The sequence below is a fragment of the Nipponia nippon genome, unplaced genomic scaffold (assembly GCF_047370975.1).
Source record: "Nipponia nippon isolate SJK-2023a ecotype South Korea unplaced genomic scaffold, ASM4737097v1 scaffold_11, whole genome shotgun sequence".
Classification (NCBI taxonomy): Eukaryota; Metazoa; Chordata; class Aves; order Pelecaniformes; family Threskiornithidae; genus Nipponia; species Nipponia nippon.
In genome coordinates, this window is record NW_028262302.1 from 29,334,225 (window position 1) to 29,359,842 (window position 25,618).

The window sequence follows — 25,618 nt, forward strand, 5'->3', positions numbered from 1 at the left end:
CCCCCCCCCGCGCCTCTACCGCCCCCTGCCGCCGCGCGGCGGCAGCGCGGCCGCAGCCCCCTGCCCCCCCTCCGCGGCTCGGCGCATGCGTGGGGGGGGCGGAGAGCGCGGAGCGGAGGGAATTGGCGCCGGGCGCGACCCGTAGCGGGCGTTGCGCAGGCGCGGGGCGGCCGGGAGCGCCCTCGGTGCGAGCGGGAGCCGCTGCCGCCGCCATGAAGTCCCGCTTCAGCACCGTCGACATCCGCGCGGTGCTCGCCGAGCTCCGGCAGAGGTACCGCTCTCCCCCGGCTCGGCCCGGCCCGCCAGCTGGCGCCGGGCCCGCTCACCCCCGCTGCGACCCTGAGGAGCGGGGCCCGGCCCGGGCGGTCGCGCCTCTCTCCCCTCACGGCCCCGGGGCGGTGTGGGGCGGCCCTGCCCGCGGAGCCCGGCCCCTCTGCGCCGCGCTGTCTGGCAGAGCTCCGCATAACCCCCCTCGTCTGCTCTGCCCGGCCCCGCTCCCCCGCACCCTGCACGGCGCCGTGCTGCCTGGCCCCGCACCGCGCTGCTCGGTGTTGCCATCGCAGGGAGCAATGGGCACCGGCACCTGTCACGCCCCCGGGGGAGGCCTGCTGCTCTTGTTTCCCCCTCGTTGGCCTGCTCCTGTCCCCCAGCCTCTCCCTGGGGAGCAACTGAGTGCTCTCCCTTCCCCCTTTGTGTGGGGAAGGCCTTGTGGTCTGTCATGCGTTCTTCTGTCCCGCTGGGAAGCCCTGGTGCTCCTCACACCCATGCCGCATGGAGCTCTCATGCCCTTCTGGTGTCCAGGGCCATCTGCACATTCAGCCCCACACTGAATAAAATAATGACGAGATTATCCCCCTGGGCCATTTCTCTGCTTGTACTGGGCATACTGGTGCCCCATGCTGGCAAAGGGCTCCCCGTGTGAGCCCGGAGGAGCAAAGTGCTCCAGTATAACCGGTAAATTTTGCATCCCTGCCACAAAGAGGAGTGCTTGCAGGAGCTGGCAGCCTGGCCTCCGTCCTGTGCTGGAGATCCAGAAGCTGTCTGGTTGCAGCCACGGTGTCCACACTGGCTGTTCTTCCTTCGACTTACTCAGCTTTTTGCACTTTATCCATTAATAGCAATTTCTCCATCTTTTGTTTGTTTGGCTTCCAGCTCATTCCATTACTCTTCCTTTGCTGCTTCTACGGTTGCTGCTTGGTAATTTATCATAACTTGCACTTCTGTATATTTTAATTATCACTGGTATTTTTTCAGCCACTTGTGTGGTCGTATTCTCCAAAGCACGTATTTTCTTTTTGACAGCTTATTGGGAATGAGAGTAAACAATGTTTATGATGTGGATAATAAGACCTATCTTATTCGCCTTCAAAAGTAAGAACTTCTTTACCTTTCTTTATGCTGTTACTGTACGTATCAGAACTAGATTTTTTTTTTGTATGTGTGTAATTTCTGCTGACAGGTGTGTGGCTTTTCCAACTAGTTTTCAGTGAAATTCTATTGTCCTTTGATAAAATGCAATAATTTTTACCCAGGAAGTTCTTGGGAGGTAGCACATGGAGTGTGAAATACTGCAGAAAATGTACAAAAGGCCGCAGGTGTTGGTGTAAAAACACACGATTGTCATTGTTTCTTTTTGTGGGGAGGGAAGAGAGGAGTTGGAGGAATGAAGACCAACATGTAGTCAGTGACACTGGGGCCCAGGCCACGTGGGAGGTAGGGCTCATGTCAGGTCGCTAACTTGTCCGCTCCCGTGGTGTCTGAGATGGACTCATCTGCTTGCCTCCAGTTGTGCTGGAGAATTTTTAACTCCATTGCTTGCCAGGCATTTTCCTTGGCCAAATTATCCATAAATTTAAAAGGTGGATGTCCTTTCGCTGCCAGCCTGGCTGCAGGACTATGGGCTTAGTTTTGGCAATGGTGTTTTCTGTAGATAGCGTGCCGCTGGTTTGTGGTGCTTTGGTCTCATTCCAGTGGAAACTGGTGTGTGGGAAGGGGGGGCTGCTCATGTGCCAAGTGGCGAGTCTTTATTTTGTTAACAGACCAGACTGCAAGGCCACGCTGCTGCTTGAATCTGGTATACGCATTCACACGACGGAGTTCGAGTGGCCAAAAAACATGATGCCATCTAGCTTTGCAATGAAGGTAAACTAACCTACAGTTTCTTTTTAATAAGATGGCTGGATATTGGAAAGCAATGTTCATGTTCTGTCCTTGGAGGCAGAAGGAAATAGTGGAAGGATGTGAGACAGAAGAAAACAGTGAAAGGATTTCACTGCCTGAAAGGAGGTTGTAGTGAGGTGGAGGTCAGTTTCTTCTCCCAGGTAACAAGCGATAGGACAAGAGGAAAGAGCCTCAAGCTGCGCCAGGGCAGGTTTAGATTGGATATTAGGAAAAACTTCTTTGCTGAAAGGGCTGTCAGGCCCTGGCCCAGGCTGCCCAGGGCAGGGGCTGAGTCCCCATCCCTGGAGGGATTTAAAAGCCGGGGAGACGTGGCGCTTAGGGCCATGGTTTAGGGGTGGGCTTGGCAGTGCTGGGGTAACGGTTGGACCTGATGATCTTAAGGGTCTTTTCCAACCTAAACGATTCTGTGATTCTCTGGTTTGCTTGGTGGACCCTGATCAGGTGGGTGACTGAAGACAAGGGAAGAGCAAATGTGGGCCTGGGGGTCACACCATTGATGTTCAGTGCCTGAAACAATGAAAATTTAAATTTATGAAGACTAATATTAAGCTGCTGAATGTTTTCTGGGCCACCGAGACCTTTTGGAATTTTACTCCAGCTAAGTCCTTGTCATTCCAGTTGGATTGTCCAAATTTTTAGGCCCTGGATGCAGCACCCCGTGTTAATAGAGCCCTGCTGTTCGGTCTGCTGGACTTTGAGGGTTCAGATCTTGCTGCTAGGCTGTGTTCCTGCGGATAGGTGTGCAGGGATGGAACCTGAGTGCTGGCTCACACGGGTCTGCTTAGCCCACCACCTCTGGATGCGGCCTCATTGAAATGACTCAGCAAAGGTTCTCCAGGGTGGCTTTCCACATCATATACAGACACAGGGATAATCCCGGTGCTCTGTGTAAAATAAACCCTTTGAATTTGAACTAGCTGCACACTTGTTGAGCTAAACGAATAGCAGTTTTTAATGGCAAAAATGGCTTAATGTTGAGAATCTGGAACAATTACGGTAGTATTTTGCTAAGAGCTGTCTTGTCTCAGTATTACCGAGATCGGCATTTTTACCCTTATGGTATTTGTATTAAGTGGTCAGTGTCACAGGGATCTATAGCGAAGAATGTATTTCAGTATAAGATGTCACGAGCAGGTCTGTTTGCATCATCTCACAGCCATTTTCTCCATTATTGCCAGTGCCGTAAGCATTTAAAGACCAGAAGGCTTGTCAGTGTAAAACAGCTGGGTATAGACAGAATTGTGGACTTCCAGTTTGGAAGCGACGAAGCTGCTTATCACCTGATCGTTGAGCTGTACGACAGGGTGAGTGCAAAGCTCCGAGCGTGTCCTCTGTAAGCAAGCACGTGAGTATGGCCTTTGCTGATGGTCCCCTGTGGTGTGCTCGCAGGGTAACATTGTCCTGACAGACCATGAATACGTCATTTTAAACATTCTGAGGTTTCGCACGGATGAAGCGGATGATGTCAGGTTTGCGGTTCGGGAACGATACCCAGTCGACAGTGCAAAAGCACCCGCACCTCTGCCAACCTTGGAAAGGTAATTGCTTTTAGGTGGTGTATGTATTGGAATAAACCCCAATTACTTGGAACTGTGAAAGGTAGCGTGTCTTTGGGTAGTCTTTTTGCAAATTACAGGCCATTTTGCACTTCTTTTTTTTGAAACTGAAAGTGTTTTGTAGCTTCTAAGCAATACAATGTAGTCTTAAAACCCATTGTTCTTTGGAGTGACAACTCTCCATTATCTTTTGTAGGTTAACTGAAATTATATCAAATGCACCCAAAGGGGAACAACTGAAGAGGGTTCTTAACCCACATCTTCGTAAGTAATTGTGTTTCATTAGAAAATGGAATGGGGTCAATACGTGTTATGTTTCGATGATGCTGAAAATTTGAACAACTTCAAGCTGTCTTTTTTTTGGATGTTGTTCGTGACGGTCTGCTATTATGTATGTTTGAAAAACAACAAAAACCCTAAGCCTTTGAAAACAGAGCAGATTTTTTTGATTCCAAGCCAACTGCACAAAGAGATGAGCCTTGCCATGTGACAGCAGTGATGAGGACCTGAGAGGAGCTCTGTTGGAGCTCTGACTTGATGCATTTTGTCCAGTGTCTTGTCTTTAGTGGTACCGAATAGGAGATGTGAGTGTATAGTCAGGGCAAGGATGTTGTTAGGAAGTGACTGGAGTGTGCCAGCGCTGCCAGTCCTGGCACAAGTACCGATGTGGTAATACCAGGATACTTGAGATGTCCCTCTGGGTGATCTCTGGTAGCTGGGCAAAGCACCCTGTGCCCCGGTTTTCCTGACCACAGAAAGCACATTTGACTTGCGTGACACGGTCAGAACGAGTTTGGTTTCTCCTCCTGATTTGGCGGTGTTGATCAAGCGCAGGATTGCCTGGCTGGTACCCCTGAACAGCTCAAATCCCATGATTTGCAGACCTAAGCATTACTTTCCCCATTTCTTGATTCGCTTTTTCACCACCCTTGTCCCTCTCTTTCTCCACCCTACTCTCCTCCTAAACAAACAACCCGCTGCTAATTACTTTCCCCCATTGGTCCCAGTTTTGCTATATCCATACCCGATTTTGGTATTTCTGATACTGTTATCTAGGTAACCTTGGCCTTATATAGTGTTACTGCTCTGATTGCCCAGGCACAGCCGGCCTGGCAAAGCTCCACTCTCTAAAAGGTCCGCGATTCTTCCCTTCAGTTACTGTCTGAGTTTGCCTGTTGCTCACCCCACTCCTTAACCACCCGTGAAACCCGGCCGTCCCTCCTGCCGCTTCTCTAATTTTTGCCACTTCTCACGCTGCTAACCGTCGCGTCCTGCAGTTTCCCACGTTGTGTCCTGCAGTTCCTCACAGCCCATGCAGTAAGCTTAACCTCGGGCCAGCGCCTGGTCCCCAGCACTGTCATGAGCCTGCAGCCCTAACAGACACACTGATCCTTTCCGGGAGGAGTCTCTCAATCCCAGCAGTCTTACAGTTTAGAGACTTCCCGTGACTGATCAGCAGGCATCTTTGTATTGAAGAGCTTGGGTTGGATTTTCCTTTCATGTGTTTACCCAATCTCTTTTTGATCCTGTATGAACTTCTGGCATCCATGGTGTTTTTGTGGTGAGGAGTTCCACTTGCTTCCATGCCACATGAAAAGCCACCTCCTTTTTTTGTTCTGAGACTCATCTCACCAGTTGCACTTGGTGCCCTAGTATTGGATTTGAAGGGAAGGTGAACAATTGCTGCCTATTTACCAACTCCGCACCACTCGTTTTATAAGTGTCAGTCATTTCTAGGCTGACCAGCCTACTGCAAAGCCTACGTAGTCTTTCCTTGTACAGAATCTCTTCCAAGCCTGTGATGATCCTTGTTGCCCTTCTCTGTCCCTTTTCTATCTCTACCTGCTTTGAACCGGGGTAAATAAAAATGTATGTAACATTCACAGTGGAAGCGCAGCACGGATTTATACTGTGGCATGATTTCCCTTGTTCTGTTCACTATTCCTTTCCTAGTAATTCCCAACACGCAGCTCGACTCTTTTGTGTTCACTGACAATTGAGCTTCTGTTTCCGCAGGACCATCTGTTGTTAGGTCTTGCTCCCAAATAGAAATGATCAGCAGGGCATATGCATGAGTAGGATAGTCTTTCCTCATGTAGATCATTTTATATTGTTTTACAGTGAGTTTATGTGTCAGTTCTGTATCTAATCGCTCACTGTTGCTTGTTCCTTGTTCTCCTCCAGTTCTTCACAGCTGGCCGTTGTCTTTGTTACTTAGACAAATTGAGTTTCATCAGCAGGCTTTGCCCCTTGCTCTTTGTTCCCCCTTCCCGGGTCAGTTAGGTGTAGATGTGGCGCTTAGGGCCATGGTTTAGGGGTGGGCTTGGCAGTGCTGGGTTAACGGTTGGACTTGATGATCTTAAAGGTCTTTTCCAACCTAAACGATTCTGATTCTGTGTTGATCAGTGCAAGCCCTAGAGCAGGTCCCTGCAGAGCTCAGCTTTCCTCCCCTCCCTCCAAGCTGACAGTTTATACCTCCTCCCTGTTCCCTGTTTTTCGGCCATGTTCTAATCCAGACAGGGACTATCCTGTTATCCTGTGGCAGATTGTTTCCTCCGAGAGCTTTGAGGTGAGCTTTGCTAAATGCTTTCTGGAAATCCAAGGAGACCATATCTATTTGACCTCCCTTGTCTTTGTGCTTTTTAACTGTCTTGTAGAGTTATGATGCAAAATACAGAACTGCGGGCTCTTCTGTGTCTAGTGCAAAGCTCTCTGCTAGTTTTAGTCTTTAAGCTAAAAAGAGTTGGTAGTTTTCTAGTCCCTTTTTAAAATTGCCAGTGCATTAACCTCCTTGTGCCTCTGCTGCTAAGGCAAGACAGACGTTGCAGGCTATAGTTAAGAGTTTGGCATCTCCATCCTTGAGTTCTTTTAGTACCGCATGATCCTGAGGATTTTGCTGCTGCTTGTTTTGTCTGTTGGATCCATCACCTCTTCTGACAGCTGGATTTGAGGCAGATTTCCTGACGTACTGCCTGCAGAGAAACGGTCCAGCCAGAGCTGCCCTGTGCCTCTGCACTATGAGTGAAACTCAAGACATTAATTTAATTTTCCTGCTCTTGTCATATCTGAGTGTTCCGTTTGCACCTTGATCATTTCTTGAACCTACTGATTCTAGCAGGCTTCCTGCTTGTGATATATCCAGAGAAGACTTTATTATTAATCCCGATGGGTTTTTTTCTGATTTTCTCAAGACTAATTTTGGCCAGTGTCGCTGGGTTTTACATTCACCTGCCAGAGTTTCGTCTCCCATTTTCCACAGGGGACAAAACTTCAGATAACTCTTTGCTTTTAACAGTTTCTCTTAACCCGATGTTTAGTCGTGCCAGCCTTCCTTGGATTTTTCTGAAACACTGTTTAGTAAGTGATATGCATTTGTTCTGAACCTCCAAAATAGCATCTTAAATAGCCTGCAGGGTGTTTGCAGACATTGCCTTTTACTGATTGTCTTAATTTCTTTCCTTCTAAGAAACTTCCTTGCTTGATGTGATCTTCCCTTTTGAGCTGTGAATGCCTGTAGGAGATTTCTTGGGCTTTTGTTGGGCTAGCATGGATCCAGGTCAATTTTAGTGTCAGCCTTGTACCATGACGTGACATCTCTCCAGCCCGGCTGGGGTGATTGAAACCTGATTTAGCTGTTCTGTGTCCTGCTTTCACAATCTCTTGGCTGTCCCGCGGCACGTTAGGGTGACCAGCAGCTCTGCTCAGGCGGTTAATACTACAGCCCTAATACCTCCTGTCCCAGATTTAGGCCTGGGTTTTCGTTCCCGTGGGATTGTGCTGTTTTTTTTCAAGTGGTTATCTTGTTAATTTGTTTGGACTCTAACGTCCTTTTCGCCTTACTGTAAGGTCACCTACATCATTCTAGGCTTGATGCTGCACCGTCCCAGTGGTTGTCTTCCTTCCTCCATGTTTCTGCTTTGCTTGTTCTCAGTCTTCTTAGTTAAACCTGGTTTGCCATGGCCCCGTCTTGTTTCTTAGTCTTTAAGCATCTTTGTAGGAGCTTATAGATCTGTTTTCATTTCCTCCTTCTCTGCGCCCTGTTTAGATGGGGCTGCATCTGTTTCTTTTGTCACTCATGTTCCACGTTTGGCTTTGCCAGCTTTTTCCTAGTTCTTTATTTGAAGCTACAGAGTTTGTATGGCTTCACCCGTTGTAACACCTTATCCCAAGCCAGGCAGTTTGCCACCCTTGTTGGGTTTCTTACACTCTTCCGTTCAGAAACTTTCCTACCCCCTTTTAAATGTAAAGGTTTCATTCCATCATAGCCAACATGAAGCCCGTCCTTCCTGTATATCCTCTCTCTGTCCCAGACCTTTCCCAGCTCCAGATGAACCGAAGCATCCTTAAGTTTGTAAGAACTCATCAGCCGTGAGCTGAGACCCAGCTGCTCAGTGAGCATTTCCGAGAGGGCCCCTGCCCCCGCGCAGTCCTGATCGCCTGCTCTCCTCTCTCTGGGCTCTGCCTCCTGAATTCGGGACCACAACTCCCTCGCTCTCCCCGGCCTCGCTAAGGATTGGCTGGAGTTTCATGGCCATAGCTTGTTGAAACACTTCTCGTGATTTTAATGTGAATGCAAATTTAATTGTGAATGTTTTATAGAGATTATTCTTTTTTTTTTTTTTTTTTTTAACAGCTTATGGAGCCACTCTCATTGAGCATTGCCTTATAGAAGCTGGATTTTCTGGTTATGTCAAAATAGATCAGCATATGGAAAGTAAAGGTATGTAGGAAATAATATTTTAAAGGCCCTACTACGTATGTGGTAATTTCTATGTCTGTGTAGTATTTTTTTCCAAAGGGATGAGTAATCCTTCAACCTGTAGTTCTGACTGTATGGTTGTATACTGTAATGTTTTTAGGTTGGGGACCAGCCTTGTCCACATTAAAACTCTTGAATTGTGCATATATCAGAATTAAAACATCAGACTCCTCCTATAGTCGAAATGATTTTATAATGAGATACTACCTCAAACATCAGGTGAACTCTGGCTGCGTAAAGGGATATTTTACAAGAATCTTGTAGAGAAGAGTTAGCATCAAAGTCTTCCTTTATCTGTAGCAAACGTGGTGGGGATTTGATAAAGTAGCAGCTTTACATTTATTGGGAAATTATGAATTTGGTGGTAAAGTCAGAATAGATTTTCCTGTTGTCTTATTTTTCTTGTGTGCTTTATATTTGCCATAAATCAAATGGATTTGTTACTTCCTACTGCATTGTGGTGCTTAATAAATCAACTTTGTAACAAGCAAATAACTTCTCACAGCTACTGGTTTATGCTTTGCCCCTACAGTTTTATAAAGTGCTAGCATTTGTGTCGTCTTTTTTTTTCCACGATACTTGAATAATTATGTCTTAGAAGTACCTATATAGATATTTTAATTAAAAATTCCCCAAATGTAAAATATGTACTAAGCCCCCTGTTTAAAATGAAGAGTAACTGCTGTAGTGAAGCACCAGGGGTAAAGGATATCTGCGATTTTATTTTTCAGACATGCTAGAATCCTATTTAACGTGGTTAGGCTGGACAGGTTGCTTCGGGCCCTTAATCGGAAGAGCAGTTGCCTGGGTCTTTTGTTGATTTGCTTTTGTGCTATGTTTATATAAAAATATCTTTCTGTTCTAGGTGTTTTAAAATATTCCTCTCCTCCCCCCTCTCTCTTTAGAAAATATTGAAAAAGTGCTTACTGCTTTAGAGAAAGCAGAAGAATACATGACACTAACTGACAACTTCAGTGGAAAGGTGGGTCTCAGTCGCGCGCCTTGGTTACCAGTTACACAGAAATCGCAGAATTAAACTGGTAGGCAGGTATTGTTCAGCACGTGCTTGTTCCTGGTGTTACCAGCTGCAGTTTTTATTCTGTGAGCTTGGGCTCCAGGTAGTGATGGGGAATCAAAATTGCTTCCTTGCACTGGGTGTGCAGCAATTAAATAATTTACAATCAGATTATGTAGGTCCTACGAGAATTGCGCTTGTGCTTTAATAGCAGGTAACACTGTTCTGCATGTAAGCCGTGCGTCCGTGCGATAAGCTGTAGGAGAGTCCTGAGGTTTATGAGAGAAGTTCACCTTTTTTTCTGCAATAAGCTGGAGTCAAGACAAGCAAGCGGTCAGGGCTTTACTCAGTCAATCACATTGCTTCTGCCACGAGGTCTCCCTGCTAGAATGCATTATTGTCTCATGCTGATCAGTCGGTTAGCACCTAAAACTTGCTGCCTTGCCAAGATAAGGGGGATCCTTTTCAAAGACAAATGCTGATGATGTATTTATGTATTCTTTTAGGGTTATATTATCCAGAAAAGGGAGAAAAAGCCAAGTCTGGAACCAGATAAACCAGCAGAAGATATCTACACGTAAATATTTGAAGTATTTATTTCTTTTTCTACTAGTCTGCATCACATAAATTAGTTTTGAGGTGATAATATCAAATGTGTATTTTACAGATATGAGGAATTTCATCCTTTCTTGTTTTCTCAACATTCAAAATGTCCGTACTTGGAATTTGACTCATTCAATAAGGTACAGTGCTTTTGCTGATACTGTACTTAAGTGCTTTAATTGACTGATGCTAAAAAAGAGTAATTAAAATATAGTGCAGAAGTTGTTAATGAAAACATAGACCTTGGAAGAGATGATTAATTTTATGGATAAATGTTTTATGCAGAAAAGGCCAACTAAAACAGGGCCTTTAGGCTACTGCTGAGCAGCGTTGTCTTTATTAGTTAGCTCAGTTAGATCCCGTAGCTGGAATACAGCATGTGGCCCGGAACGGAGGTGTGCATTGAACCTGTGAGGACGGTGGCTGTTATCTGTCCTGGTCAAAGATTTTGTTAGTGGGAGCTCAGACGCTGAGTTATCGCTGGGGGCAAACGGTCGTCACAGTCATCACGTTTATACTTTTCTGGTTACTACTTTGAAAGCTTCAGGCACCTGATTTAGTACTTCCTTGAGTGTTGTCCTTCACGCATTAACATCTGAAATCATTAACTGCGTCTTGTTCCTGACCTTGATCTCCAGAATTCCCATTTCACTTTCCTACCCTGCTGCTTGGCTGAATTTCTGTCCTCCACAGCACTGATGATCCAAGCAGCCTAAAACCTTCCTCTTCTTTTGTTTTAAGCACAGCGCCTGGCAGCTGGAACACCAGGAGCAGTTCTTAGGCATACTTTCTAGGTTTTTTGTGGTTTGTTTTTTTTTTTTTTTTTCTGACTGGCCTGTTGAAGCAGCAGGAATTCAGGGCAGACAGGTCTATCATTGCAGGCATTTAATCTGAAGAGCACACTGTGTCAAACAGCAGCTTCCTTTTCGTCATTTCTTAGGAAAAAATGTGGGCCGTAGTTTGGCCACGTGTGTACTTGTGCATAGCCCCTGGTTTGCAGTGAGACACGGCCTCGAGTGTCTTGCTGAACTCATCTCATGCGAAGGTCAAATGGGGGAAGTTACTGAGCCCTGGTTTAGCATCCGTCTCCTCTTTTAGTGCTTTGCAGCCACCTTGTTTGAGCGGAACCACCTCTGCCTGCCTGTTGCTGGTAGAAGTTAGTGCAACTTGGAGATTCTTAAAACTGATTTTCTCTTGCAGGCAGCAGATGAGTTCTACTCCAAGCTAGAGGGACAGAAAATTGATCTGAAAGCATTGCAGCAGGTATGCTCTCATCCAACAGCGGGGCAGCTGAGGTGGCTCTCTGAGCTTCAAATGCTTCATTCGGTTCTTGTAGCCTGGGGCGAGGGAGGTGTCGCTCCTTGTTTTTGCTATGGAAGTGCTGAGTCAGTGGTGGTCAGGGAGTGGATTTCAAGATGTGTAATGTAGCAGTTGGTTCTGCTTGGAATACAAGTAATAGCATTAACAACAATATTTTGGAGACCCTGCATCTCTTACGCTGCTGTATTTTTCTGTGCTGGAATGCTCTTTTGAATGTCTTGCAGTGATTAGGTGATAAGGTGCCATTCGTATATATATTTTTCCATTTTTCTTATTTTTGAAAGGAAAAACAAGCATTGAAGAAACTTGAAAATGTCCGTAGGGATCATGAGCACAGATTAGAAGCTCTTCAGCAAGCTCAGGTAAGACTGAGGTTGTGTTTTGTTTTTTTTTTTTTTAAAGTGAGAAGATACATAATGTTCCTTGAAGAGCTGTACCTGCTGGTCTGCACTGCTACCGTCAGTGTTAGGTCCTACAGCGAAGCCCGCCGTTGTCACTGAGCACCCTGTGGCCCCTCAGGGAGCCTAGGCCTGCCCGGTGGGGCTCTGCTCCCTTGTCAGTGCTTTGTACCTCGCTTGCCAAAATTTGCTTGTGCTGCTCTGCTTGTAGGAGTCAAGTTGGCCGTCGTCCTCTGTGGTCCCTTCAGTGCCATTCTTGAATTTCATAGAATCATAGAATCGTTTAGGTTGGAAGAGACCTTTAAGAACTTCAGGTCCAGCCGTTACCCCAGCACTGCCAAGGCCACCACTAAACCATGGCCCTCAGCACCACATCTCCCCGGCTTTTAAATACCCCCAGGGATGGGGACTCAGCCCCTGCCCTGGGCAGCCTGGGCCAGGGCCTGACAGCCCTTTCAGGGAAGAAGTTTTTCCTAATACCCAACCTAAACCTGCCCTGGCGCAGCTTGAGGCCGTTCCCTCTCATCCCATCGCCTGTTCCTGGGGAGAAGAGACCGACCCCCCCCAGCTCCAGCCTCCTTTCAGGCAGTTGCAGAGAGCGATGAGGGCTCCCCTCAGCCTCCTCTTCTCCAGGCTGAGCACCCCCAGCTCCCCCAGCCAATTTCATCTCAATATTAATTACTACTTTTATTTTTTTTTTAAACAGTTGCTGAGTGTTTAGCTTCAATGGATATAAACTTTTTTCTTTCCTTAAGGAAGCTGATAAGATAAAAGGAGAACTGATAGAAATGAACTTGGAGATTGTCGACCGAGCCATCCAGGTGGTCCGTAGTGCGTTAGCCAACCAGATAGACTGGACAGAGATCGGAGCGATTGTTAAAGAAGCTCAAGCGCAGGGAGACCCTGTTGCAAGTGCAATCAAAGAATTAAAGCTTCAGACAAATCATATCACAATGCTGCTGAGGTGAGTACATTGCGGATCACCTCTACCAAATGCAAATAGGACCGACTGTGCGAGCTGCATAGGAGACAGGAGACAAAGCTTGTGCGCTGGTATTTAAATTGTTCAGTTTTTCTTACAGCAGCATGAAGAGAACGTAGTTCTGTGAGCAAAGAGAGACGCCTTCTTTTTTGATTTGAAAAATAACAGTAATTTGGTTACTGTAATAGCTTTTGGTTTAGTATTTTTACAGTCTGACTATATTCTAAACCATTGGAAGGTGTCCTGAAGCAGTATAGGTCCAAAGCTCCAGTCTGTCACTCAGCAGTTAACACTCTGATTTACTCTTCTTTCGTCTAAAATTCACATGAGATCCCGCCCAGCTGTTGCGAGCTGCAGGTTTTGGTGCTGGTTCTTGCGGAAGCCCTGATGAGAGAACTGGCAGTGAGGCAGTGTTTGGAGTGTCTTTAAAAACCTTCTCTGACGCTGTATCAGGACGCTAGAGAGAAAAAAGGGAGAATTTCTTTTTTTATAGCTAGAACTTTTGGTATGAAAGCTGTAATGTGGCAAAGTTAATTTATGAATTTTTAGTTACCTCATTTTCAGAAACGTTAGTGTATAGAATAAACTTGTTTTCAGGAGTGAGTTCTGTGTTGGCAACTGTGTCATCATTCTCCCTTCTCCGTCTGTTTTAGTAGTGAGTAGTGATCGCTTCGCTGATCAAACTGCTCAGTCAGTCCACCACGAGTTGAATCGTGCATCCTCAGTACAGAGGACTACGGAGATGTATTTTTCTTTATGAAGAACTTTACTGCTCCACCACCTTTTGCTACACAGACACAGTACAGCTGTATCGAGCAGGGTTTGATGTCCTGGCGAGGAGCAAATACAAATCCAGCTAGCGTGTGCTCAGCATAACTCTTTGAGAACAGTGGAGCAGATATTTTTTGAGGTTTTAAACCAGCAGCGCATTGCTGTCCTCTCCAGTGAGTCAATACGACGATGTAACTGTTCTCTTTTCATGTGGCGGTCACACACAGAATGTCTTGTGTTTCTTTCGCTTTATGAAAGTAGATCTTCAGAACCGTTCTTCATTTGAAATCTAGATTTTTTTTTAGGTTGATAGCATGGATGTGTGTCTTTTGATAGGAGAAATTGCCTTGGAAAATGTCACTTCCTTGGATTGGAAAATTTGGGCTCTTTTATTTTCTTTCCCCCCCCCAACTTTGTCTGACTCCAAGACATAAACAGGCTTGCACGTAAGGCTTCCTGGGGCCTTCCTGCGGCTGCACAGTGAACGTGGTTTAAGGGTTCCTTAGGCCATTTCCAGTCTTCATGAGAGAATAGAAGAGAGAGCGCATTGCACTAAGGGTAAAAAAAAATAACCAGTTCTCTTATCTTAATCATATGATGTCATGTGTTTTTAGGAACCCATATGTGTTATCTGAAGAGGAAGAGGAGGAGGAGGATGCTGATTTAGAGAAAGAAGAAACGGAAGAACCGAAGGGAAAAAAGAAAAAGAATAAAAACAAACAGTTGAAGAAACCTCAGAAAAACAAACCGTCATTAGTTGATGTTGATCTCAGTTTGTCTGCATATGCCAATGCCAAAAAGTAAGATTTACAGTAAATGTGTGCTTTGGTAGGAGAAGTTTCTTTATGCTTGCAGTTGTTAGTGATAACATCATAGGAAGGGCTCTGTCTATATCCTGTTAAAAATAAAAGTTAGAAATTGAAATGGGTGGCTTGCCCTGAGCTCTAGGACGTGCGTTTTCTTAGTCCAAACCCAGTATCTCACTGTTGCGTAGCAGCTAGTCTCTAGCCGGCACATTAATTTAGTTTTGAGTACAATTCTGCACGGTGACATGTGGAACAAAATGGCTGCTTTTGCACACGTTAACCCCAACGCAGCGCTCTGTCTGTCTGAGGAGGGGACTTACTTCATCTGGCTGCTTTTCTCGGGTGAAGACTAAGCCGAAGATCTGGGCTAAAAAAAAAAATCTTCTCAAAACTGAATGCTAATGGCAAACGTAGAGGACTGCGATAAGTGCATTCTAAAAATGAGTGAATCTGCTGGGATTTCCGACACAAACCACCTTGTGTTTTGCAGGTACTACGATCACAAAAGACATGCAGCTAAGAAAACTCAGAAGACAGTAGAAGCTGCAGAAAAGGTATTTTTTCTTTGTTTTTAGAAGGTATTTCATAGAATCCTAGAATGTCCTGAGTTGGAAGGGACCCACGAGGATCATCGAGTCCAGCTCCTGCCTCTGCACAGGGCAACCCCAGAATTCACACCAGTTAAAAGCGAAGTCCCTGTCACTGATCAGTGGAAAATCCGAACTTGGTCTAGGTAGTCCTAACGAGACATGGAAGGTAAAAACAACCAGTGAGGGTGGTTTTATTCTTGAGCTTTTAAGCTGACTGGACAGAGGACTGCAGATCCCTGCTGTATCACCTGGTTTCCCCCAGTAGCGCTGTGAATACGTAAGACCGGTGCTAGGTGGGGATACCGCAGACCAGCGCTTCTGGAGGCAGGAGTGGGAAATCAGTGGAAATCCTTACAATCAAAGAGGTGATAATCTTCATGGGGGCGGCTATCCAGGACGGAGATTTGGGAAGATTTTAGGGCAGCTATCTTACATGTGCATGAGGGCAGCGCAGGCCTGTCAACAGCAGTATGTGGAGCCTGCACGCTGAAAAATTTCAGAGCCATTTCCTACCCACTTGCCTACTGTTCAGTTACCAGTTTTGTGATTCCTCTGCTGGCGGATTGCGATCGTGCTTTCTGTCTAAATAGGCATTTAAATCGGCTGAGAAGAAGACGAAGCAGACATTGAGGGAAGTTCAGACAGTTACCACCATTCAGAAAGCGAGAAAGGTCTATTGGCAAGTACAGTTTCATTGTCGTTATCTCATGTATCGTGAACGTGCACAAATTTAGAACGGCTGCGTCAGGCTGTGAGTTTTCACTAGCTTAGAAGTGGAGCTAATTGTGATTTCTAAGCACTACGCTTTGTATTGAGTCTCCTTAAAATGGCTCCTTGAAGGCGCTGGCCTGGTCTTGTTAGTGCCTTTGCCTGGGAAAGTTCCTTTCAGTGGACATGGACTTGCAGTTTTGTGCTTTTAACACAGCTAGGAATATGGGCTTAGTAAAAATAGGGAACTTCACTGTTACTTTCTGGCAGCTCTGTGAAATAGTAACAGTGAAGAAAAAAAACAGCAAGAGCAAAAAACCAAAGCTTTTCGTAGTCTAATAGCTGAATTATTAAAATAAAAATAAATAGGAGGCAGCTGGGCTTTGTGGTGATGGTACTTGTCGTTTCATCTCAAAATATCGTTGGCAGTGATGTTATATTTGTACTGTGCCTTGGTTTTATGTCCTAGGCACATGGATGGATGTGAAACTATTTGCAGTGTCTTTTGTAAAGAGTAGATGCTAAGACGGATATTCTTAGAGTTTGGTATAAAAAAAATACCTTTGTAATGTTCTGTTAGTTCCAGGTGTTTTTCACACAGTGGATTGATGTAATTTGGCAGGTTTGAGAAGTTCCTGTGGTTCATTAGTTCTGAGAATTACCTGATTATTGCTGGAAGAGATCAACAGCAGAATGAGCTGATTGTAAAGCGGTATCTTAAGCCAGGTGAGAGTCCGATTAAGTGGAGTACTTGGGTTTCTCTCTTCTTTGCCAGTTTTGTCAATGTAAAAGAATGACACGGGGTGGTCTCTGTGGTTTGTTCTTAAGTTGGGCCTCAGGTGAAAGGGGACTTTGGTGGTGGTGAGTCCTGGAGACTGCGTGTGTGTTGTCTGTGGGGTGCTGGGGGCTCTGCTGTGGGAGACTGGACCCTCCAGCATTGTGGGATAAGCATAGGTTGGATGGACTCCTGTCAGGAGCAAAGGAGCTGATTCTCCCTGGAACAACTGGGATGGACTAAAAGGCTTCTGTGTCCTCTTCCCATCCTGCTCCTTGCAGCCGAAATAGCCATTTCCAGCTAACATTAGAAACCTTCACCTTAGCTCAAGTGACCTGTGTAGTTACCACATGTGCGACTGATTGGAGGCACTTCTTTTCCAGGGGACATATACGTGCACGCTGATCTCCACGGAGCCACAAGCTGTGTGATCAAGAACCCGTCAGGTACCGTGTGTGGGGCTGAGGCAGGGACTCGTAGAAGCCTGGGGGCCTTGTGGGCTGGCGGTCCCTGCACTGCGTGTCTGAGCCCAGCCCGGCGAGCTGCCTTCCCCCCTCGCAGTGGTGCCCAGCTCCGGCAGGCGTTCCCCTTAGGATGTGACTCTCACATCAGTCCTTCCGAGATCAGGCTGTCACTGGCTGCTGCCGCTTCCCAGCCATGACTTGCTGCTTGCAATTGCTCTGCTGAGCTCCTGGTGGGAAGGAGCAATGGTGATGTGCTCGCAGAGACAAGCGTTAGTCACTGGCGGAGGCGGTGGTGCAAGGGCTTGCTGCTGGCCGTGGGGACTGGAGTCCTGCTGAGACTTTGGTGGGTGGCGTAAGCAGTTTGGGTGCCGACGGAGGGTGCCGATCTCGGCAGAGAAGCGTTGACGTGGTAGGATGGATCTCATGGGAGACCAGCTGTGCGAACCCTGCCTGCGCCCCGCTCCTGGGAGGTGGTGGGAGTTGGCCTTGTGTTGTGAGGAGCACGGTTACTGCTCCCTCCTGGAGCTGAGCTGAGGAAGGAGCAGTAGCGCAGCTGGCTTCAGCCTCCGTTGGGGAGCTGTGATGAGCAGCTGCTGACGCTGCTTCTGCGCTGTCTGTACCGCCTTCAAGCTTAGCCAGGCCATGGTGTCTCTGCCCAGCGCCCCTGGAAAGCTCACACGCTGGATTAGGGCACGCGTGGAAGTTGGAGAACGTAATCTGTTGTGCATGGATTGCGTTCACTGATGTGCTGGGTGTTACTTTGTAGGTGAACCGATCCCTCCACGAACCCTGACGGAGGCGGGCACAATGGCCCTGTGTTACAGCGCTGCCTGGGATGCCCGTGTTGTCACCAGCGCTTGGTGGGTCTCCCACAACCAGGTAGGGACACTCCCGCGTCAGCTTTCAGCCAGAGCATCTGGTGTGCGACTGCAGACGAAGCGTCTCTGTGTGGGAACTGATGGATGCGGGTGAAACCGTTGTTCTCTCATACCGTTCCTTGCGGGTTCTCCCCGGCTCTGCCGCGCTTCGGGCCGGGGCGGAGGGGTGACCGTTGATACAACATGCACGTGACAGAGGAGATGCTGCAGGCTTGGCTTCTTACTAACAGAGGGAGAGGACTTTTATGGAAAATGAAGTTCTCATTTTTTTTCAGTTGGGCTTCTAGCCTGTGTGTTAACCGCAGTCTCGCTGTGCGTCCCATCGACTCAAGTGTAAGGGCGGAGAGATTACATGAAACTGAAGGTCGCAGTGCCTTTAGTGTTCTTATTGCCTGAATAACCCAGTTACTCGCCTGGGACTTCTAAAACGCAGTGCCAGTATTGTGTGATTGAATTGAAACGTCTCTTAGGAGAATACCCTGCAAAGGACAGGAAGAACCCCTCGGAAACCGAGGGGTCTTGGAAACCGAGGTCTGCAAACTGTTCCCATGAGTTAAAAACGCAGCCTGCTTGAATGTCGCTTTGTTAGTGCTGTTGTTACACCGTGCTGGCCTTCTGTGACAGACACTCTTTATGGTATATCCTGATTTTTTTAGGTTTCTAAAACTGCACCTACGGGAGAATACCTCACTACTGGAAGCTTCATGATCCGAGGTGAGACACAAAGGAAACAGTGTCAATTTGACTTCAGGCGTTTTGGCTGAAGGTGCTGTGCTGTCCTGCAGCGGCAGCCGCCTGAGCTGCCCCCCGCGCCGTGGCAGCCGACAGATTCCGCTCCTCTCCTGACAATCTGTTCCGAGTGGTTCAGACAGAACATCAGGCAGCTGCAGCAGCATTTCTAGCTGAGGCCCTGGGCAGAAGATCGTTAGCTAAGCTGCTTTTGAGTTTCTCCTGTTCTGTTGTCATCCAAGAGATAGAACAAGCCCCGGTGTAATTTTTTTGGTAGCCTAAAGCCTCTAATAAAAATGAATTTTGAAAATACGTCACGTAACAGAGCTGTTAAACCTCCTCATGAGAATCTGCCTTTGTTTTTCAGGGAAGAAGAATTTTCTTCCACCCTCATATCTGATGATGGGCTTCAGCTTCTTGTTTAAGGTACTGCTTTCTCTGTGCAGCTCCTGCTGGCTTTTGTAATTTGGTTTGAGCTGTAGGAGGCTTATTTTCTGCTTCTTGCTTATCAGTATATTCCCAATTACTTCTGTTCCCCCTGGGACAAATCCCATAAAATGCCACTCGCTGAAAATTACTCTGCTTTCATTTCCACTTTTCCCCAGTTTGCACTGTTCATTTAAAACAAACAGACCCTGCGAACATTACGACCTCTGCGAGATTTTTATACCGGCTCTGTCTGAAGCATCTGCGTGCTTAGGGAGCCCGCTGGTTGTGCAGCTGCGTGTGTCTCCTCACTAGCTGTACTTTCTGGGTTGTCAGACTTGGGTTTAAATGTGCTGGTTTAGCTTTCTTGCTTTTTGAATGGCAAAAAGTGTTCAAAGAGAGAGAACAAAGCTGAGTCAGGTGTTCTCTGAATGGGCTGGCGAATGTGGCTGGAGCTGGTACTGGCCTAACGTAAAGGCGCCTCTGTTGTTAGGTGGATGAAAGCTGTGTTTGGAGACACCGAGAAGAAAGGAAGATCAAAGTACAGGATGAGGATCTGGAAACGGTTTCCAGCAGTGCCGGTGAACTGGTGTCCGAAGAAGTGGAGCTGTTAGGTACAGGGGGTGTGACTGGGGTGCTGCGTGCACTGGCTGACAGATGGGACTGTTTGGGGTTTGACGTTTGGCTCCCTGCGCTGTGGTGTGGGTCACTTGGGCGTTTCTAACGCGAGCCGTGTTTTCCTCACCTGTGTGCCCCAGAAGGAGGAGACAGCAGCAGCGAAGAGGAAAAAGCAGAGTGTCAGGAAGCGCCAGAGGATGTGGAGGTCGTGTCCAAGAGCAATCGTGATGAGGGCATCGCTGACCTCAACCAGAGCACAGCAAACACCCCTCCCGCACCAGAGGGCGACTCCGAAGAGGAGGATGGAGAATCTGAAGATGAAGTGGAACATCCGGAGGCAAAGAGTGAAGTGAAGGAGGAGGAGGAGGAGGTAAATTACCCAGATACAACAATCGACCTGTCGCATCTTCAGCCTCAAAGGTAAGTGAAGCAGCAGCTGCGCTTATCAGCAAGGCAGGCACTTCTGAGGATCTCTGTGCTGTTAAAATGCTGCCGAGACAAGGGCTGTGATGAGTTGCCATCACTTCTTTCGATGCTCAGCTCACGAATACCGAATGCTGCCATGCTGTGTGCTATTCCCTGCCGTTTCCCTGCATGGCTCTTTGTGGGCTGCTTGCTTTCGCCCCCCTCCTGGAGTACAGGTGCACGTGCACATGGGTATCTGGCTCTTTCATGGCTGCTGTTCCCCATTTTGGCCTACGCATCCCTTGACCACCGCGCTCCGAGTTTGCTCTTCAGGAGATGGCTGCCCCCGTTTTCTTTTCAGAGCTGTTCAGACCCGAGAAGCTGTCATGAGTTGTTTCTGCTCTGCCACGCTGGTGCCGAGTTACTGCTCGGCACGTGGCTGCGAGACGAGCTCACCTCCCTGTTGTCCCTGGAAGCGGCACTCCTTAGAGGGTGCAAGGAGACGGGATGGAGTGGGTGGAAGCGGACAGCTCTGCAGGGAACACCACAGCTGAGCGGGGCTGTGTGCAGGAGGAGCCGAACATCACGGGTTCCTTCAGCGCCTGCTGTACCCAGGCTGTCTTTGTGGCTTGTTTGTGTGTGCGCGTGAGACGAGCTGGCAGAGATCCGAAGGCTTGTTTTGTAAACTGAATCCCGGTATTGCTGCCCTTTTCCATTCACCAAAGCTGGGGTTTTCGAGAACTAGAAAGCCGAAAGCAGTGCAACCAAGTTAGCCAATGTCTGGGCTGTGGTGACGCGTCCGTGGTTGAGCTGCTCTGCATCTGTTGATGAGCCCCACTTTGATCTCCCCACAGATCCCTGCAGAAAATCATCCCCAGAGAGGAAGAGCCCAACTTGGTAAGGTCTCAGCTCAGACGTTTGGCAAAGAGCAGTGTGAACTGCTGCTGGCCACGGTGTGCTCTAACTGCATTTCACTTCTTAGAGTGACAGCAAGTCCCAGGGGCGAAGGCACCTGTCTGCCAAGGAGAGGAGGTGAGAGCCTTTTCGCGTGTGCAGCGAGGTGAATGCCTCCTCCCCGTCCCCCCTCCAGGCCCCGGGCGCAGGGCGTGCCTCGCACCTCCCGCTCTGGGCTGCTCCGTGTCGATGTCCGTCCTGCGTTTCCAGCATGGGATGGCGGCTGCTCCCCTCCTTCGGGAGTGCTGGTTGTGAGCAAGCAGCTTCTGGTGCCCTCGTGGGCTCGAGCTTTTGCTGAGGAGGGGTTATTTCCAGCGTACGTGCCCCAGGTTCCCCTGTAGCCGGGAAGCAGGGCGGTAATGCTGGCGGGAGAGCAGCAGCCTCTCCTGTCGCCACAAGAGGTGGCGTGTCAAGTGATTCTTCTCCTTAGAGAAATGAAGAAAAAGAAGCAGCAAAACGATGCTGAGAACTTGGAGCCACCTGAAGAGAAGCAGAAAGAGACGGAGCCGCAGCCTTCCCCTGCTCCCAACACCAATAAGGGTGCGCCGGCCCCTCAGCCCGTCAAGCGGGGCCAGAAGGTGGGCAGGGACCGGGTTTACCCGTGGGTCGAGCCCGGGTTTCTGTCAGGCGTCTGTGGCTGCCTGATGGTTTTAGACTCTTGGTGGTTTCAGGAGGATGGTGCTGGTCTGTCAGCGTTGAGCACGCTCTGCTTTCCTCGCTGAAACCGCTTTGCTGAAACCTCGGAAAGAGGTTCAGGAGGCCTGGAAGGAAAGTGTCTGTGGGGTCAGCGTCTAGGCGTTTGTCTGTGGGTGCAAAACTCTGCAAAATTCATTGTTTCTAAAGCTGTTGGTGTGTTTTCTTCTGCAGAGTAAAATGAAGAAGATGAAGGAGAAGTACAAGGACCAGGACGAGGAGGACCGGGAGCTGATCATGAAGCTGCTGGGGGTGAGTGAGAGGAGTTCTGCCTCCCCCTGTGGCGCGGTCGCTGGCTCTGACCACCTCTGTGCGTAACCACAGTCTGCAGGGTCAAACAAGGAGGAGAAAGGGAAAAAAGGGAAAAAGGGGAAGACAAAAGAAGAGCCAGCAAAGAAGCAACAGCAGAAACCCAAGGCTGGGCGTCGTGGTGCTGGAGGGGGCAAGGAGACGCTCCCAGCAGGAATCCTGCTGCACGAGTCGCAGGAGCCAGCCCTGGAGGAGCAGCAAGATGAGAAGGTGAGCAGCACGCTCGCCTCTCCCCTCCTGTCCACGCCTGCGTCCCTTCCCACCCGCTAGCGTGGCTCTCCTGGCGCTGCGTAGCTCTGTTCCACCAGGGAGGCTGAGCGGCTCTCGCTGGTTTTGGGGCGCTGGGGAGACCGCTGTGCCTAATGCCCTGACTCTGGGAGCCCGCTGGTTTCAAGAAGCAGCAAAAAAACCCTGCAGCGATCTGTGCGCACGCTGCGGTGCCAGCGCAGCCAGAACGAGGGCTCGGAGGAGTACCGAGCCTCGCCGGGCTGCCGAGGACCCAGCTCGGTCAATGCCTCCCACTCGGTGCAGCTGAAATGTGGCTGAGCGCTCGCCAGGTCTGTGGGTGTGAGTCAGGATCTCTGAATCACAGCCCCTCTCTCTCCTCCCAGCTCGGCGTGTGCCAGGCAAATTAGAGTTTGGAAAGAAATATTCCTCCCCTCACCCACACAAAAGTGCTCTCCTTACCTCTGCTTTAAAACAAGTTAAACTCTCCTTGCAGTGAGACCGTGGCTTTCTGTGCACTGCTGATAAAAGAATGTATTTTCTCCCGGGGCTGGGGGAGAAACAAGCAGTTGCGTGCTTGTTTCAGCTCTGATGTCTCCTTTGTTTGTGTGTACAGGAGGAGCAAGACCAGGATCAGGCGGGAGCCGAGGTAAATGCTCGTCTTTGGAACTCCGATAAGTGCTGCGGAGGCGGCTTCCCTCCTGCTGGAAGCCGGCGGCCCCCGCTGCCGCACGCAGCGCCCCGCGAGCAGAGCAGAGGCACAGGCTCCCAGCGAGCCCTCCGGCAGGCGCGGCTCTGCTGTCACCGCCCCCTTCTTGCCCATGACTGTTTGAACCCAGCTTTCTTGTGTTTTTTAAAAAAAAAAAACACCTTTTTTTCTTCTTCCCCTGCTCATCGGTCCACCCCCTGTACAAACCGGGGGCTGGCTCAGCTCAAGTTGGTCCCTTCCTTTGCCTCTGGAGGTCCCTGCGCCCCCCGTAACGGCGGCTCTGGGTGGAGCACGGCGCCATACGATGCAGGCCCCGTAGGTCCTTAGTTTCCAAGTTTATTTACATACAAATTTGCTTCCAAGTTTTCTGTAATAATTACTTAATTATTACTTATATATTAACTGGTTGAGTCTCCATCCCTGGAGGTATTTAAAGAACGGATAGATACGGTGCTTGAAGACATGGTTTAGTGGTGGGCTTGGCAGTGCTGGGGTAACGGTTGGACTCGATGATCTTAAGGGTCTTTTCCAACCTGAACGATTCTGTGATTCTATAATTACAGGCTGCGGGTGTTGCCCGAGGCTGGAAATAAGTAGATTTCTTCAAATTCTTGAGTGGAGGATAAGAGTTGTCTGGAGGGGGAAGCTTTTGGTGACCCTGTGAAGATGTAACTACGTTTGGGTCATTCAAAACTAAATCCGTCCTGTTTCCAGTGATGGGATTTTAGTAATCAAAGATGGCCAGTAGCGAATTGTGGCTTGGTAATTCAGTGCCAGCGAAGGGAGCAACAAAGCTCAGCTGAGACGTTTCGGTAACCCCGTCGTGCCACGCGGTACCGGCGGGATTGCGCTGCTGTAGCGCAGCTGGAAGGGGAGGCCCTTCGGCCTCTGCCCCCAGTGAAACCAGTAGCCCTCTGGTTTCACTAGCGAAAGCTCCTCTGCCCGTTCAGGAAGGCGAGGCATTGCTGGACTCCCTGACGGGCCAGCCGCACCCCGAGGATATTCTGCTCTTCGCTGTTCCCATCTGTGCTCCCTACACGGCCATGACGAACTATAAGTAAGTGGCGGCGCTCTCGGCGGGGAGGGCTTGGCGGCAGCCCGCGCTGGCCGAGGGGCCCCGCCTGTTACTGACAGACACCGTTTCTTTTGAAAGGTATAAAGTCAAGCTCACTCCAGGCACCCAGAAGAAGGGGAAAGGTACTGTATCAAAGCACTTGAACCCTTTTCAGTGCTCCGCCTGTTCAAGCCAGCACGTTTTTACAGGCTGTGTCAATCTTCCCTGTGTTTTTCCAGCTGCCAAGATTGCCTTGCATAATTTTATGCAATCCAAAGAAGCTAGCGCAAGAGAAAAAGACCTGTTCCGCAGCGTAAAGGTGACTGGTTTTTCTACCTAGTTTCTCCTGTACAAACGTAACAGCAGCAGCCAAATGTCCGCTAGCGCCATTTTGGGGGTAAAGGCTTCCAAAGCCAAGTGTGGTGTTGCTTGGATTTTTAGCAGGCGGGGTGAAGGTGCCGTCTCTCTGCTCAGGCAGGCCCTGGCCCGCCCCGCGCAGGTTTCTTCTGCTCCTCTTCTGCCACTTCCTCCGTTTCCTTCTCAAATTGGCACCATCGGTCTGCGCGCTGCGGTGCCTGCTGCCGGGGAGAGGGCCGGCTCCTCGCCGCGCTCTTCTCCCGCGGCTCCGTCAGCCGTTTGCACCCCAGTCCCCGCGCTGCTCCCGCGCTGCCTCTCGTGCCCGGCCCTCCTCCGGTGCCCGTTTCTCATTTCCCGTCCGGTCAGGCAGCCCAGGCTGCTCCGCGGCAGCTGCTTGTCGGCCTGTGAGAGTTCACTGAGCAGAAACATCGCATCGCAGCAGAGTTGGCGTTGACTTTTTGTGGCACGCTGCTAGAAAAACACAATTCATGATTAATGACCTTGAAGCAAAGCGGGAACTCGGGGGCTTGCTGGCCCAGCCAGCCCACCTGAGCGGAGCTGCGCAGAAAACCATGAAGTCTTTCGTTAATAAAAGATGGCGCGAGAGCGGCAGCCTGCCGTCAGCCCTGTTTTCTCTGGGGGAACCAGCGGGCTGGGAAGCGCTAGCGGGGCGAGGAAGGTGTTCGTAAGCGCTTCGCTGCTGCGTTCAACGTCTCGTCTTTAATGTTTTGTAGGATACCGATTTGTCAAGAAATATTCCCGGGAAAGTGAAAGTGTCTGCACCTCATCTCCTGAACAGGAAAAAGAAGTGATTCCCTACTGGAGTTTCTCACCACCGAACTGTGCTGCTGCGCAGTCCGAACCCAGCACCCGCAGGTGGGACAGACAGACAGACCGACCCGCCCGGGCTGCCGTGCGTTTGACTGAATTTAGCTTCCCTGGTAGCTGGCAGACGAGGACCAGCGCCTGCGTCGTGGCTTGGACTCGAACAACTCGATACAAATAGCGTAAAGCTGTGCAAGTAAATTGCTGGCACTTGGGCAGCGATGCGATCTCGCGCTGTTCGTTCTCCGAGGCTTCGAAGGCTGGAGCCGAGCGCTCCTTCCCCGCGCCGCTGGGCAAAGGCGGGCTTGAATTTGCGGCAGCGCAGCGCTGTGGTGGTGTTTCTTCCCCAGACTTGCCGCTTTCCTCTGAAGGGGACCGGAGTTTCTAGTAAAAATAGGAGAGTTTCAGTGCAAAATGCTTCATTTGAGAACAGGCACCATTTCCTTTTCCGCAGATGTGCCCTGGGCCGGCGGGAGCCGGGCGGCGCGGTTCCAGCCGTAGCCCCGCT

At 49.1% G+C, this 25,618-nt stretch overlaps 1 protein-coding gene across 5 annotated transcripts; it reads left to right on the top strand.

Annotated features, from left to right (window-relative positions):
• Window positions 1-123: 123 nt before the first annotated feature.
• On the top strand, window positions 124-25,328 carry NEMF (nuclear export mediator factor). 5 transcript variants are annotated; one of them, XM_087746908.1, is made up of 33 exons: window positions 125-271; window positions 1,303-1,371; window positions 2,040-2,142; window positions 3,360-3,485; window positions 3,571-3,719; window positions 3,934-4,001; window positions 8,371-8,457; window positions 9,402-9,478; window positions 10,018-10,088; window positions 10,179-10,254; window positions 11,315-11,377; window positions 11,719-11,796; window positions 12,588-12,796; window positions 14,200-14,385; window positions 14,882-14,945; window positions 15,572-15,660; window positions 16,312-16,415; window positions 16,848-16,910; window positions 17,695-17,807; window positions 18,463-18,520; window positions 18,903-18,961; window positions 19,455-19,575; window positions 19,720-19,999; window positions 20,839-20,881; window positions 20,967-21,016; window positions 21,369-21,516; window positions 21,806-21,883; window positions 21,956-22,150; window positions 22,782-22,814; window positions 23,825-23,931; window positions 24,028-24,071; window positions 24,168-24,247; window positions 25,020-25,328. In XM_087746908.1, exons 1-33 carry the CDS (start codon window positions 213-215, stop codon window positions 25,095-25,097), a joined length of 3,228 nt encoding a protein of 1,075 aa, XP_087603034.1. In that variant the 5' UTR covers window positions 125-212; the 3' UTR covers window positions 25,098-25,328. The 5 variants fall into 5 exon arrangements, 2 of the variants coding, with proteins under 2 accessions (XP_087603033.1, XP_087603034.1); XR_015702137.1 differs by lacking the exons at window positions 24,168-24,247; window positions 25,020-25,328 and having other exon boundaries at window positions 124-271; window positions 22,782-23,189; window positions 23,438-23,931; window positions 24,028-24,069; XR_015702138.1 differs by lacking the exons at window positions 24,168-24,247; window positions 25,020-25,328 and having other exon boundaries at window positions 23,438-23,931; window positions 24,028-24,069.
• Window positions 25,329-25,618: the final 290 nt, after the last annotated feature.

Bases quoted from the DNA above. Each gene is read 5' to 3' on its own strand.
- NEMF (XM_087746907.1), top strand. From the start codon at position 213: ATGAAGTCCCGCTTCAGCACCGTCGACATCCGCGCGGTGCTCGCCGAG. The intron at 17,808-18,462 runs GTAGGGACACTC...TGATTTTTTTAG, and splicing joins GGTGGGTCTCCCACAACCAG to GTTTCTAAAACTGCACCTAC. The intron at 19,576-19,719 runs GTACAGGGGGTG...TGTGTGCCCCAG, and splicing joins CGAAGAAGTGGAGCTGTTAG to AAGGAGGAGACAGCAGCAGC.